The 12,109-nt window shown below is 41.0% G+C and overlaps 1 protein-coding gene across 16 annotated transcripts in view; it reads left to right on the forward strand.

Moving 5' to 3' along the window:
- LOC140195483 (sickle tail protein) overlaps window positions 1–12,109 on the forward strand; it is a 696,918-nt gene that overhangs the window by 603,982 nt on the left and 80,827 nt on the right. For all 16 annotated transcript variants that reach the window (XM_072253835.1, XM_072253840.1, XM_072253833.1 and 13 more), the window contains 3 exons: window positions 1,189–2,006; window positions 9,964–10,062; window positions 10,357–10,403. In XM_072253835.1, the coding sequence (XP_072109936.1) occupies window positions 1,189–2,006; window positions 9,964–10,062; window positions 10,357–10,403 (964 nt within the window). The remainder of the gene's footprint in view (window positions 1–1,188; window positions 2,007–9,963; window positions 10,063–10,356; window positions 10,404–12,109) is intronic.

Below are 12,109 nucleotides of genomic sequence, written 5' to 3' on the forward strand. Positions count from 1 at the left end.
TGGGTAAAAAGGATGACACTTAACTGCTAGATATTCCAGGTCTGGTGAGCAGAATTGGGACAGCACTGATATATTTGTACACCAAGAAGAGTTGATCATGAGGCATACTCCTCCACCTCTGCTTTTGAGAGACTCTATAGATCTATCCTGGCGGTGTATAGTAAACCCGTCAATCTGAATTGCTGCATCTGGTATGGAAGGGGTTAACCAGGATTCCATGAAACAAAGGACACACGTGGTCCTATGTCTCTCTGATTCAGTACCCTGGCTCTAAGATAATCGATTTTATTCACCAGAGACGGCACGTTCGCCATCAAGATAGTCGGTATAGGGAGTTTAAAACCCCGTTTCCTTAAACTCACTTGTAACTCCACTCTGCACCTGCGCTTCCTCCAAGGTGTCCTACACGGGCGCTTCTGACCGCACTTGGTGTTGTTTCCATCGGTTTTAAGCAGTGGTAGTTTGTATAAACACATTAAGACATCTTTATTGACTATACTGACCTTGGAAGCAGTTGTGCTTTTTAGCTGTATCAGGCTGAAAGGGGAATATTTAATCGTATCCATTGAGAGTACTGCTGCTACAACTTGTCATGTTGGAGAGGTTTGTGAGTTCCTGAGAGCAATGCATCTGGAGTTTAGCTACTGGTAGGGTCACCCATGGCAGGAAGGTCAAAGCTCTCTCCAACCAACCTCTCAGCAGTGGAGCTGGCAGAAGATAATGACACATCACAACAGCACTGAAGGGTCAGTCTACAGTCATCTAGCATGCCGTGCTACTGGATGCAGCCCCTCAATCTGTCACAGGACCATCTGGTGGTTGCATGCATCAGCCTTCCCACATTAAACAAGGTTGGCACAGGCATTCTCCATAAAGTGAACATCCGCTTGGGAGAATATCGTACATGACTCAAGTGACCGCACTATTCCTACTACTGCTGTATATGGCTTTGCAATAGGCACTTGATATGGTGCCACATCATGTTATTCAGCTTATCATCATGATTGTGGTCCAGGGAATAAAAACTATATAGCAGCATGTGTAGAAGTGAAGTAAAGTGTTTGCCATGATCATAACATGTACAATGCATAGGTTTATATGAAAGCCCATTTATCTCACACTGTGACCAAGACCATGATAACTTAAGCAGAAGCATTCTCCTAAAATAATCTTCCTTCTCTTTTCCAGATGCAGAGGGAGATGGTGTATACAAAAGAAGCCCCTCCTTCCTTCCGCCACCATGGTCCTCTTCCACATGGACCACCAAACTCACCACCGATAGTTCAGTCAATGCCGCCCTCACCATCCAGGATCCCGTACAATGGAGGAAGGACCATTCCTATGCCGGGCAGTGCTACTGTCCCTCGAGACAGGTTGTCCAGTGTGCAGCCATCAAGGTCTATATCCCCCAGCCCGAGTGCCATCTTGGAGAGGAGAGATGTGAAGCCTGATGAAGATCTGGGTGGCAAAAATATGCCCCTCTTCAGGAATGAAGGCTTGTACGCCGATCCTTACATGTATCACGATGGACGAATGAGTATTGCTTCGTCCAGCGCTGGAATTGCCAGCGATGTACCCGATCACATGCTGTACCACCGGTCTACACTGAGGTCCGGCAACCTATACCCAAACACGGGTGGACAAGTGGATATGATGGAACAGTCAATGTACAGAGCGAAGCCCAGGAAGTTCTCAGATGGCTATGGACCAGTGGGCAGCTCCAAAACACCACCACCCTCTCCCCAGAAGATAAGTGAAATGCGCATGATAGACATGCATGGGCAGAGCACTCACATGTCTCACCCCACGCAGCTCGACAGATCGGCTTCTATGCGGAACACCCTCAGGAAAGACTCTGGGCCACAGCTGATTATAGACACCACGGTAACCAAGACACGCAGTGCTGCTTCCTCACCTCCCGTTTCTGACATTGTGCCATTTCCAGTTGATAAACAAATGCCAGGCTACGGTGGGGCCACGGGGACACCGAGTGATCCGGAAACCAGGTAAGCCTGATTGAGAAGTGATTGGAAATGGAGATGGGGAGTCGAAGAATGAAAACTAAGCAGAACAGGTTTTATATGAATTGTTAAATAGACTAAGTTGATTGTGCTTGAGTGCAACAAAGGGCTAGTAAGTGGGTAGCACTTGGTGAATATTTACCGAAGATTCCAGGATCTGGAGCCAGTGATTGTGAAGAAGTAATAATATATGCCTCAGTGTCACTTAGAGATGGTGATATTCCTCCACACCTACTGCCCTCATTCTCACAGCAAAAGGGATAAACATAATATATATCACCTTGTGCCTTGGCTAGAATGCACTTTGAATCCTCAATTTTAAATTAATCTTCACCAGAGTATAACAAAGCAACACCCAGAACATGTGAATTAGTGCCAAGGAACTTTACCCAAAGCACAACACTCAGTAAAGCTGAGAGTTGTCTGAGTAACATTATTTTAAAAGTAAAACTCTTGCTTTAGATTGGTGGCTGTTTCATGCAGCCCTTTTAATCACTTTGAGAGCAAAACAAAACATTTAAATTTTGTAATTTGCTTGTAAAATATTATTTACTTCTGGTGCTCTTCACTCTGATGTCTCTCTAGACTCCTAACTTGAGATGAGTCAGAGAAGGAAAATGTTCTGTTCACTGACCTCTGGTAGTAGTGATCCTGGCAGTCATTTGAACCATCTGTTAAAACAGAACAATGTGACTCTTTATTACCCTGTAGGTCCATCAGCACCACAAACGTGTTGATAAGTATAACAACAAACCTTGCTACATTCTGCCCCAATCTATTGAAAAGCCAATGGAATGTGTCATTGAGGTGACAATCAACGTTCCATGATTGAATACATCCTGATCAGGTCTGCCAGTGTAGGTTCCAGATTGGTTAGACTACAACCAGGCAAGTGGCCATACACTGAATCACCATGCTTTTACTCTGAAGAACGCTAACTGGAGCCTGATTTCGTTTCTAAAGAAGTTCCTCATATTTTTGATCCAACTTAAACTTTTGTGATCATGCTTGTTTGTTAATTGTCAGAAACAGGTTTGTAGATTCTCATGATACTTCCTAATTTGCCTAAGGTGTTTGAAATGTTAGAATTAATTTTCAGTGGTCTGGAATATAAAATCAAGGATGTAATGTTTAGACCTTATAGGACATGAGTCAGGCCGCACTTGGAGTATTGTGAGCAGTTTTGGGCCCTGTTTCTAAGAAAGGGTGTGCTGCCATTGGAAAGGGTGCACCGGAGGTTTATGAGAAGAATCCTGGGAATGAACGGGTTAACGTCCGAGGAGTGTTTGATAGCTCTGAGCCTGTACCCACTGGAGTTTACAAGAATTTGGGGGTGGTGGGGTCTAAGGTTTAGTAGATGTGGAGAAGATGTTTCCAATAATGGGAAATTCTAGGACCAGAAGATGCAGCCTCAGGAAGCAAGCCTTTCAGTATATTTAAAGCTGAGGTTGATAGGTTCTTGATTAGTAAGGGTGTAATTAGTAAGGTAATGGGGAGAAAGCAAGAGAATGGGAATGTAGAGGAAAATAAATTGGTCATGACCGAAAGCAGAGCAGAGTCAATGGGCCAAATGGCTTAATTCTGCTCTTATGTCTTCTCATGTAATTTTGACTTCAGTATAGAAAGGCCAGTGTTTTGTTTTATTTACTTTTCCATTGCATCGTCCCAGCTCAGATGAGAGTGGCAGTATCAAACCCTGATTGAAATAATTTCACTCTCTTCATTTTGATGCCAAATATTTAAAATACTCAAAGTGTAACTGAGATTTTAAAAAATCCATATTATATCCATGTCCCAAAACTCACCCCATTTTAATGGTGCAAAGGAAGATTATTTTATCAGAGTAAATTTACTGTGTGAAACATTTATGGAAATGACAATGATAAAATACAGCAATAGAGGGACCTATTTATACCGTTTTATATGCTGGTCTTTGGGTAGATCCACTGATGTCATCTCAACCTCCTGCTGACATATCCCTGCAAATAATTTTCCTATGTAGCCAGTTCTCTTGTCAAAGTTTAACAGTTCAAAGTAAATGTGTTATCTAAATACATATGGTTCTGGTGGCATCCGTTAGTCTCGCGAGACCATGGATTTGCGCCTGGAAAGTCTTGCTTCAGTCTGTGTTAGAGCAGCGTCTGTTGTTGGTGCAGAGTCCCACACGGGAGTGACAATCTCAGCTGCAGCGACTGCACTTGAAGGCACTGTCCTCCAGTGTTGTCTTGGTGCAGTTTTTCCAACGAGTGTATATGTTATCATATACAACACTGAGGTTCATTTTCTTGCGAGCATATTGAAAGCACTGCACCAGCAGGGCAGACAACAAACTGCAAATACAAAGAACTAATAATAATAATAATAATAAAAAATAAATAAACAATAAATATTGGGGGCATGAGACACAGAGTCCTTGAAAGCGAGTCCATAGGTTGTGGAATCAGTTCAGTGACGGGTCGAGTGAATTTCAGTGAAGTCATCCCCTCTGGTTCAAGAGCCCGATGTTTGAGGGGTAATAGCTGTTCCCGAAGCTGGTGCTGTGAGTCCTGGGGCTCCTGTACCCTCTCCCTGATGGCAGCCATGGAGAGAGAGCATGACCTGGGTGGTAGAGTCCCCAGATGATGGATGTTGCTTTGCTGCAACAATGCTCTGTGTTGATGTGCTCAATGGTGGGGAGGGTTTTACCTGTGATGAACTGGACTATATCCATTACTTTTTGTAGGATTTCCTATTCAAGGGCCTTGGTATTTCCATACCAAGCTGTGATGCAGCAGGTCAGTATACTTTCCACCACACATCTATAGAAGTTTTCAAAATTTTAGATGTCATGCTGAATCTTCACAAATTTCTAAGGAAGTAGAGATGCTGATGTGCTTTCTTCCTAATTGTACATACATGCTGGGCCTAGGACAGGTCCTTAAAATGATAACACCGAGGAATTTAAAGTTGCTTGCCCTCTCCACCTCTGATCTCCCGGTGAGGACTGGCTCTTGGACCTCCAATCTCCTCCTCCTGAAGTCAATAATCAGCTCCTTGGTCTTGCTGACATTGAGTAAGAAGTTGTTGTGTGTCACCACTCACCAGATTTTCAATCTCCCTTTTATTTGCTGATTCCTCACCACTTTTGATTCAGTCTATGACAGTGGTGTCATCAGCAAAGAGAAATATGGCATTTGATCTGTGCTCAGCCACATAGTCATAAGTGTAAAGCGAATAGAACGGTGGTTATGGTTCAGTTTGCTTCCATTGGACTTTCTGGCAGTGCATTCTAGATCACAAAAACTCACTGTATAAAACAGAAAATATTTCTCCATGTAGCCTTCAGTTCCCCATGATGGAGCTGACTGAGTTTACAACTCTCTGCAGCTTATTTTGATCCTGTGCAGTGCCCATCCCCCCATACCACATGATGATGCGGTCAGTTAGAATCATCTGTAGATGGTACATCTATAGAAACTTGTGAGTGTCTTTGGTGACATACCAAATCTCCTCAAACTCCGAATGAAATATAGCTACTGTCATGCCTTCTTTGTAACTGCATTGATATGTTGGGCCCAGGATAGATCCACAGATTTATTGACACCCACTAAATTGAATTTCTACTTCTGATCCCTCTATGAAGACTGCATTCTGATGGTTAATGTGTCCAACGGCAAAGAGGTATTATCTTCACACAAATTGTGTTCTACTATACATACATCTGAAGAAAAGCTGCAAAATCAGATTTATGTTTCTTTTCCTTGCTGTCTTCTGCAATTGCATTGTTTATATGGCTCTAGAAAACAGAACACTGGATTGAGTCAAGGTGCCATTAGCTGTTGCTTGAGTGTTTAAATATTCCTGTGCAGATTTATAAAATACCAGATTTTTGTGCTTCCTTTATTGTGGAGGTGTAGGTTGAAAGACTTAATAACAAGACCATGTTTCAGATGCCAACATTATTAATGCTGATTTTTATTTTTTGTGCACTAATCATACTTGCATGTTTTTAAAGGATTGCTAGGAAGCCTGCTTTATTCTTCAGAAAAGTGAAAGACTAAACGCACACACAATGAATAATGAGCGACTGTCTTATTAGGATTTTTGTTTGGCAGTGCTTCAAGTTTTCTTGGTTATATTTAACCTGGGTGGGTGGTCAAATGGAACACTGTGTACAAGTATTCAGTTCTGAAGTTGCTTAAACAATGCAGTGACTGGATTTGTTTGAGCTATTAGATTTACTGCACCAGATTGTAAAGGTTTTCTGGTGTCAAGCTCAGTGAATTATACAAACCAGGAAGTTTCCCTGTAGACCCCGTCGTGGACTGGGCACATTGAGCTGTTATTGGGTTGTGATAATGATACAACCTAGTTATAGTAGTGTTTAGTAACTGCCAGTTCAAGTAATGTTATAACTAGACTTTGTATTAGAGAATTTGAAAGGTCAACCAGGGCTTCTGTTTCTGATAACTGTCCTATGAGTCTGGTTGTAGGTGTGAATGGACAGATGTAGTCATGATGCTCTCTGTAGTTGAATTGTCTGACTCTTCATTGTCCACATTCATGCACACACAACCACCTAAGCCAAGTACCATGGAATAAGTGGTGTTTTGCCCAGGGAAGAGTGAACGCCTTCAGGAGAAGAGAAAATCTGTTAAAATTAGCTAAGTTAACTTAAATTCCTGCCTCTCTGTCCATCTCTTTTCTACCACTTTTCCCTGTGTCAGGCATTCTCTTTAAGTTATTCCTGGAGTTTTCCTACTTCACCTGAGGACAATAATCTGCACCTTGCCCAGTGGCTCATTCCACACATCACTACGACCTCCTAGACTGTCACTGATACCAAAGCCATGCCACCGGGCAGAAAACAGGAAGATATCCAATGCAATGCAATGGGACTAAAATTCTTAGACACAGCACAGAGTGTTTAAATAAAAAAAAAGATCAGCTGTATTTGTCACATGTACATCGGAACATCGAAATGTACAGTGAAATGCTTTGTTTGCGTCAACGGCCAACACAGTCTGAACACGAGATTCTGCAGATGCTAGAAATCCGGAGGAACAGACACAAAGTGCTGGAGGAACTCAGAAGGTCAGGCAGCACCGATGGAAATGAATAAACAGACTGATGTTTCGGGTTGAGACCATTCATCATGACTGATGCAGTCTGAAGATGTGCTGGGGCAGCCCACAAGTGTTGTCATGCTTCCAGTGCCAAAACGGCATGCCCACAATTTACTAGTCCTAACTCCTACGTCTTTTGGAATGTGGGAGGGAACCCAATGCCATGGGGAGAATGTAGAAATGGCTTACAGACAGCGGTGAGAATTGAATTCTTATCATCTAATTGCTGGTTCTGTAAAGCATTACACTAACCACTAAACTTCTCTGAGCCCTGAATGAAAATTAACCAGATTGTAAGTGTCACTCCTTTTGTATCCAGTAACAGTTACAAGAAGGAAAGTTGTAATGGTTGCCATTTGTAAATGCCCCTTATGTGTAGTCATATAACTAAAAGTTTTCTGCTGATTTTAAGGAAACGTCATGTAAGAAAATTGATCTCTCTTGCATCTTATGTTGTATTTTATTTTTCACTGCGTGCTTCTTTTTAAAGCAACGGTGTTTGAAGAAACGTGAACAGAACTATCCACAGGCAGTTAAAATGATTAACAATGGGGAGGGTTCAGGAAGCACCTTTCCCTACTTTTGCGCTGCACTGTCAGTGATTGTGTGCAGTGTTGTGTCGCTTGCATTAAAGTTCAGATCAAATACTATTCCCTCCAAGACCAGCGGGAGAGAGTTGGGTTGAAGAGTCAAATGCGCAAAGTACCCGTCCATCCACACTTCTGCTTTTATGTTGACAGGGTTTGTGGTGTCAGAGTTTGTCACCATGAGGGAGTACATTTTATTAATACTTAAATGCAGCTCAAGGCCAGTGAGACTCCACTAACTACTGCTGTATGAGCTAGAGAAAGTTGGCAATGAAAGGCAGGTGGGAGCCGCCTGTTCTGCCACTGATCATGAACTAAGGGGAGCTGGGGTGCTTCCTGATCCCTTCCAAAAATGTTATCATCTCCTGGTGTTGATTGTAGTCTTTTCCTCTCCACTCCAGCTCTAATGTCACGTCATCCCAGTTTGTTCTATATATTTTCTTGCAATGACTGACCGTTGTTACGACTAACAACCCTTCCCACTGCTATCATGTTCTCTTTCCGTGTAATCTTCACCCTCTTTTGTCAAGGAACCATCCCTGAAGTCCATAGTCTACAGTTTTGTTTTAGCAGTCTGGACCAGTACAAGATCCAAATGAATGATCATCAGGTGCTGCCTAGACTGGATGTAAATATCAAGGTCATCAACTGTCTTAGTGGCTCTCCTGAGCGTTACACTTTGTGCTCTTTTCTCTGCATCAGTTGGTTCTGCAAATCCGTTGAATTTGCAATGTGAAAAAATATTGAGCCTTAGATAATAGGCAAATGTGACTAGAAGCAATTTTCAACTTATTTTTATATGTTTTTCTTTGATTGTCTATTGTGATGAACGCAGACATTTTTCTGAAATGAGAATGTGTGTTCAAGCTTTTCTATTATGCAACATTTATTACTGTAAATGCCTGAAAGTCACTAGCTTTGATTACTCTAATTGAGCACACTGAACCAACTATTTTCTTCATCTCCTGCCATGAAAACCACTTCCCAATGTTAAAATAATTCATGAGAAGCAGACGGACCCAGCATTCGACTTAAAAACCAGCTAAACACATCAGACCAGCATACCACAGGTGGGCTATTTTCACATGATTGGAATTCCCAGGAATATGGTTGATTTATGGGGTCTGTGCCAGAGGTATGAAAGGCTTGTTATTTGAAGGTCGTGATAGGATTTTACTTATAAGTGGTCTAAATCCTGAAGATTAACTGCCAGCATAATGATATTCAATGCTTATTACAATTAACTTTCTCAAATAAATTCAAATGTATACATTTTTTTGGATATAAATACTATTTACAAATGGTCCTTAAGTAGATGCCCTCCTACATTCATTGGTAGTTCACATTTTTTTTGCTGTTGAAGTATTTCATGTAATGAGCAGCCTGCTGTGGGTGGACTGTGAATAGAATGAATTCCTTTACTGAGTGGGGCTACAGTGTTTTTATTACCTAGTTAGATTTATAGAACAGTGCTGACTTTGAATGGTAAATGCCTTGCTAGCACCATCATCACTGAAAGAAATCTCACCGACTCCAGCTCAGCTTTATTGGAAATGGATAGTTAGTTGCTGTGATCTGCTCAATGTAGCTCAGAGCTTGAGAATGGAAATGAAAATAATGATCAAAGAGTAAAAATTAACTATGAGCTTTATATGTCACATGAACATCAAAACATATGGTGAAATGCATCATTTGTGTCAAATCATATCAGTGAGATTGTGCTGGGCAGCCTGCAAGTGTTACCACACTTCTGGCACCAATGTAGCATGCTCATAACTTATTAACACTTACTAATCAGTACGTCTTAGACATTTATCTCTTGAAGAATAGAGTTACCCAGAAATTTGATCCTCCTTGGAATATAATGAGTTCCATAATGAAATTCAGTTCATTTCCTTAGAGTGATTTTAGATGGAGTCTTAAATATGGTGACATTATTTGATATTTCTATTACATATCTGTTTGGTACTTGAGGCCACAGTTTAAAAATAAATGGTTGCGTCTTTCAGATGGAGATGAAGCAAACTTCTTTATACCTCAGGGAGCCTGGACTTCTTGGAACACTCTTCCACAAATGGTAGTGGAAGCAGTTCCTGTGAATATTTAAAGGGGGTTGGGATGGTAACTGACAGGAGTGTGGAGTTGATTTGCAATCCGATCTTATTAAGTGCTTGAGGAGGCTTTTGGGGCTGAGAGGCCTATCCATGTTCTGATACACTTAACTAATTAATGCCATTTTTTTAAATTTAGGGAACGAATGAAAGCAATGGAGAAGCAGATTGCTAGTTTGACAGGCCTTGTTCAATCTGCACTGTTCAAGGGGGGCAGTGGTACCAAAGAAAATTCCAGGTAAGAGAAAAACAACCGAGGAAATGTAAAATGTTTGAAATACTCTGCAGGCCGTTTTTGTGGGAAGAGCAAAGTCAGTCTTTGACTTGAAACATTTACTCTTTTTCTCTCCCTGCAGATAATGCCTGGCCTGTTCTCTGTTTCTAGCATTTCCGGTATTGTTTTTGAAAGAAATAGTTGAGCAGAGATTGCACATTACAGTATATGGCCTATTTCAAGAATCACAACAAACAGTTCTATATTTACACAGGAAATTAAAATTTGACACAATTAATTTTTCTTTTCTTTTCTTAGTGAGAAGCTGAAAGTTACAGCTCAAGCCAGCAGCACTGAGGCACCAGGTGATTATTCATCAATCCCCATTGAAAATATTTGCTATACTATGCATAATATTCATTGTGAGTAAATACGACTGCTATGCATCACACCTTTTACAAGAGGAAATTGGCAGCTCCAACTTTAGTGTTAATGCAGGAAATATCATGTTCTTTGGAAACTGGGCATTCAATAGCCTCATCCTCTCAAATGCTAACTCAGGAGAATGGGTTTTAGTTTAGAATTTTACTTAAAGGGAATCAGTTCTTAAAATATGATACTATACTGAAATGTCAAACTAAAATCCTGAAGTTGAACTGTTTTTTTACTGACTTGAAAGTTCTCATTGTATCAACTGAACAGTCTGGGTGTACATATGTTTTAATTCACAAGCACAACCCTGCAGATTGGATAGCTACTTCCATTAGCTTCAGAATATCTTGAAAAAATAGATTCAGAACTTATCAAAAAATATTAAAAACAACTCATAACCCCTGCACCAGGGTCAATAGGAGAGGAATCTGAAGGCTTTGTGTGATCTTGATATCGTGCACACAGAGATGGTTTTCATTCTCTATGTGAATCTTTGCTTGTTATTTTAATTTCAGTTTTTATTGAAGTACTCAGTCTGACCTGGGCAACGTTTGGGTTATTTCAGTTGCCTGACACTGCAGCTCAATACATTTTCTTGAGAAACAGAAGCTTCGGAATATTTTAATAAAGTACAACCACCTGTGTTGCCTCTTTTGTGGATTTTGTTTGAGAGCATTAAGTTGCATTTATTCCAGAATGAAATATGTGTATGCTTGGCAAATTAATTTGATTTGTTTAAAAGATGAACTCTGTGGATATAATATTATGTGCTGCTGAGTGTGATACTCAGGAAGAGCTGAGTTCTGAACATTGTTACTTGTTCCCCTATGCTCTCCAGTTTTTCTGTGCAGAACCCAGCAAGAATCAAGAAATGCAAGACTGAGCAGGCAGCCTTGTTTTGGTGTAGTTAGTCATTACGGCATATAAAGAAACCAGTACTTATTGGGATCAGTCGGTTGTTGTGGGAGACTGATTAAAGTGCCTAGTTATAGAAATAGGATTGTGCAGTATTTTGTGACAATTGTTTGTTTAGATAAGTTGTGCCTGGCCAATCTTGGATTCATTTGTTGGAAGTAAGTGTGGTGTTTGTGGATTTGCACTATCATGCGTATGGGTGGTCCGAATTGAGGGACGTAGCAGGTGTGATGATACAGTGAGGTGACAAAGCTTCACAAACAGGAAACTCGTGGTGAGTAGTGTTCCACAGGTTCCCCTGAAGGAACTATTGCCAATCACTGTTGCCATAAAGCTCTTGACCTTAACCATTAAAGGCCATAAAACATAAGAGTACAATGAGGCTAATTGTCCCATCGAGTCTGCTCTGCCATTCCATCGTGACTTATTTGGAAATCATGGCAGCAACATTGCCATTTCCTATTAAGATTAAAGTGGAAGAGTCATGTGGAAAGAAATGTCAGTGGGGATTCTGAATGGCAAAAGCACCAGTTCCTGTGGCCTGTTTCACATTCCATGCCTAGGTTGAACAAAGAAATTACATTGTGGTTTCAAACTTTGGGGTTTGAAAATCAAATGGTACTGTATTTTCTGGGGTGAAATGATTGTAGATTTTGAGTGCTTACCTCATTTAGAGGCTGCCATCATTTTTAGAGCGTCCTCTTCCCTAAGTGAGTAGGAAAGA

Source organism: Mobula birostris, chromosome 3 (genome assembly GCF_030028105.1).
Source record: "Mobula birostris isolate sMobBir1 chromosome 3, sMobBir1.hap1, whole genome shotgun sequence".
Taxonomy (NCBI): domain Eukaryota; kingdom Metazoa; phylum Chordata; class Chondrichthyes; order Myliobatiformes; family Myliobatidae; genus Mobula; species Mobula birostris.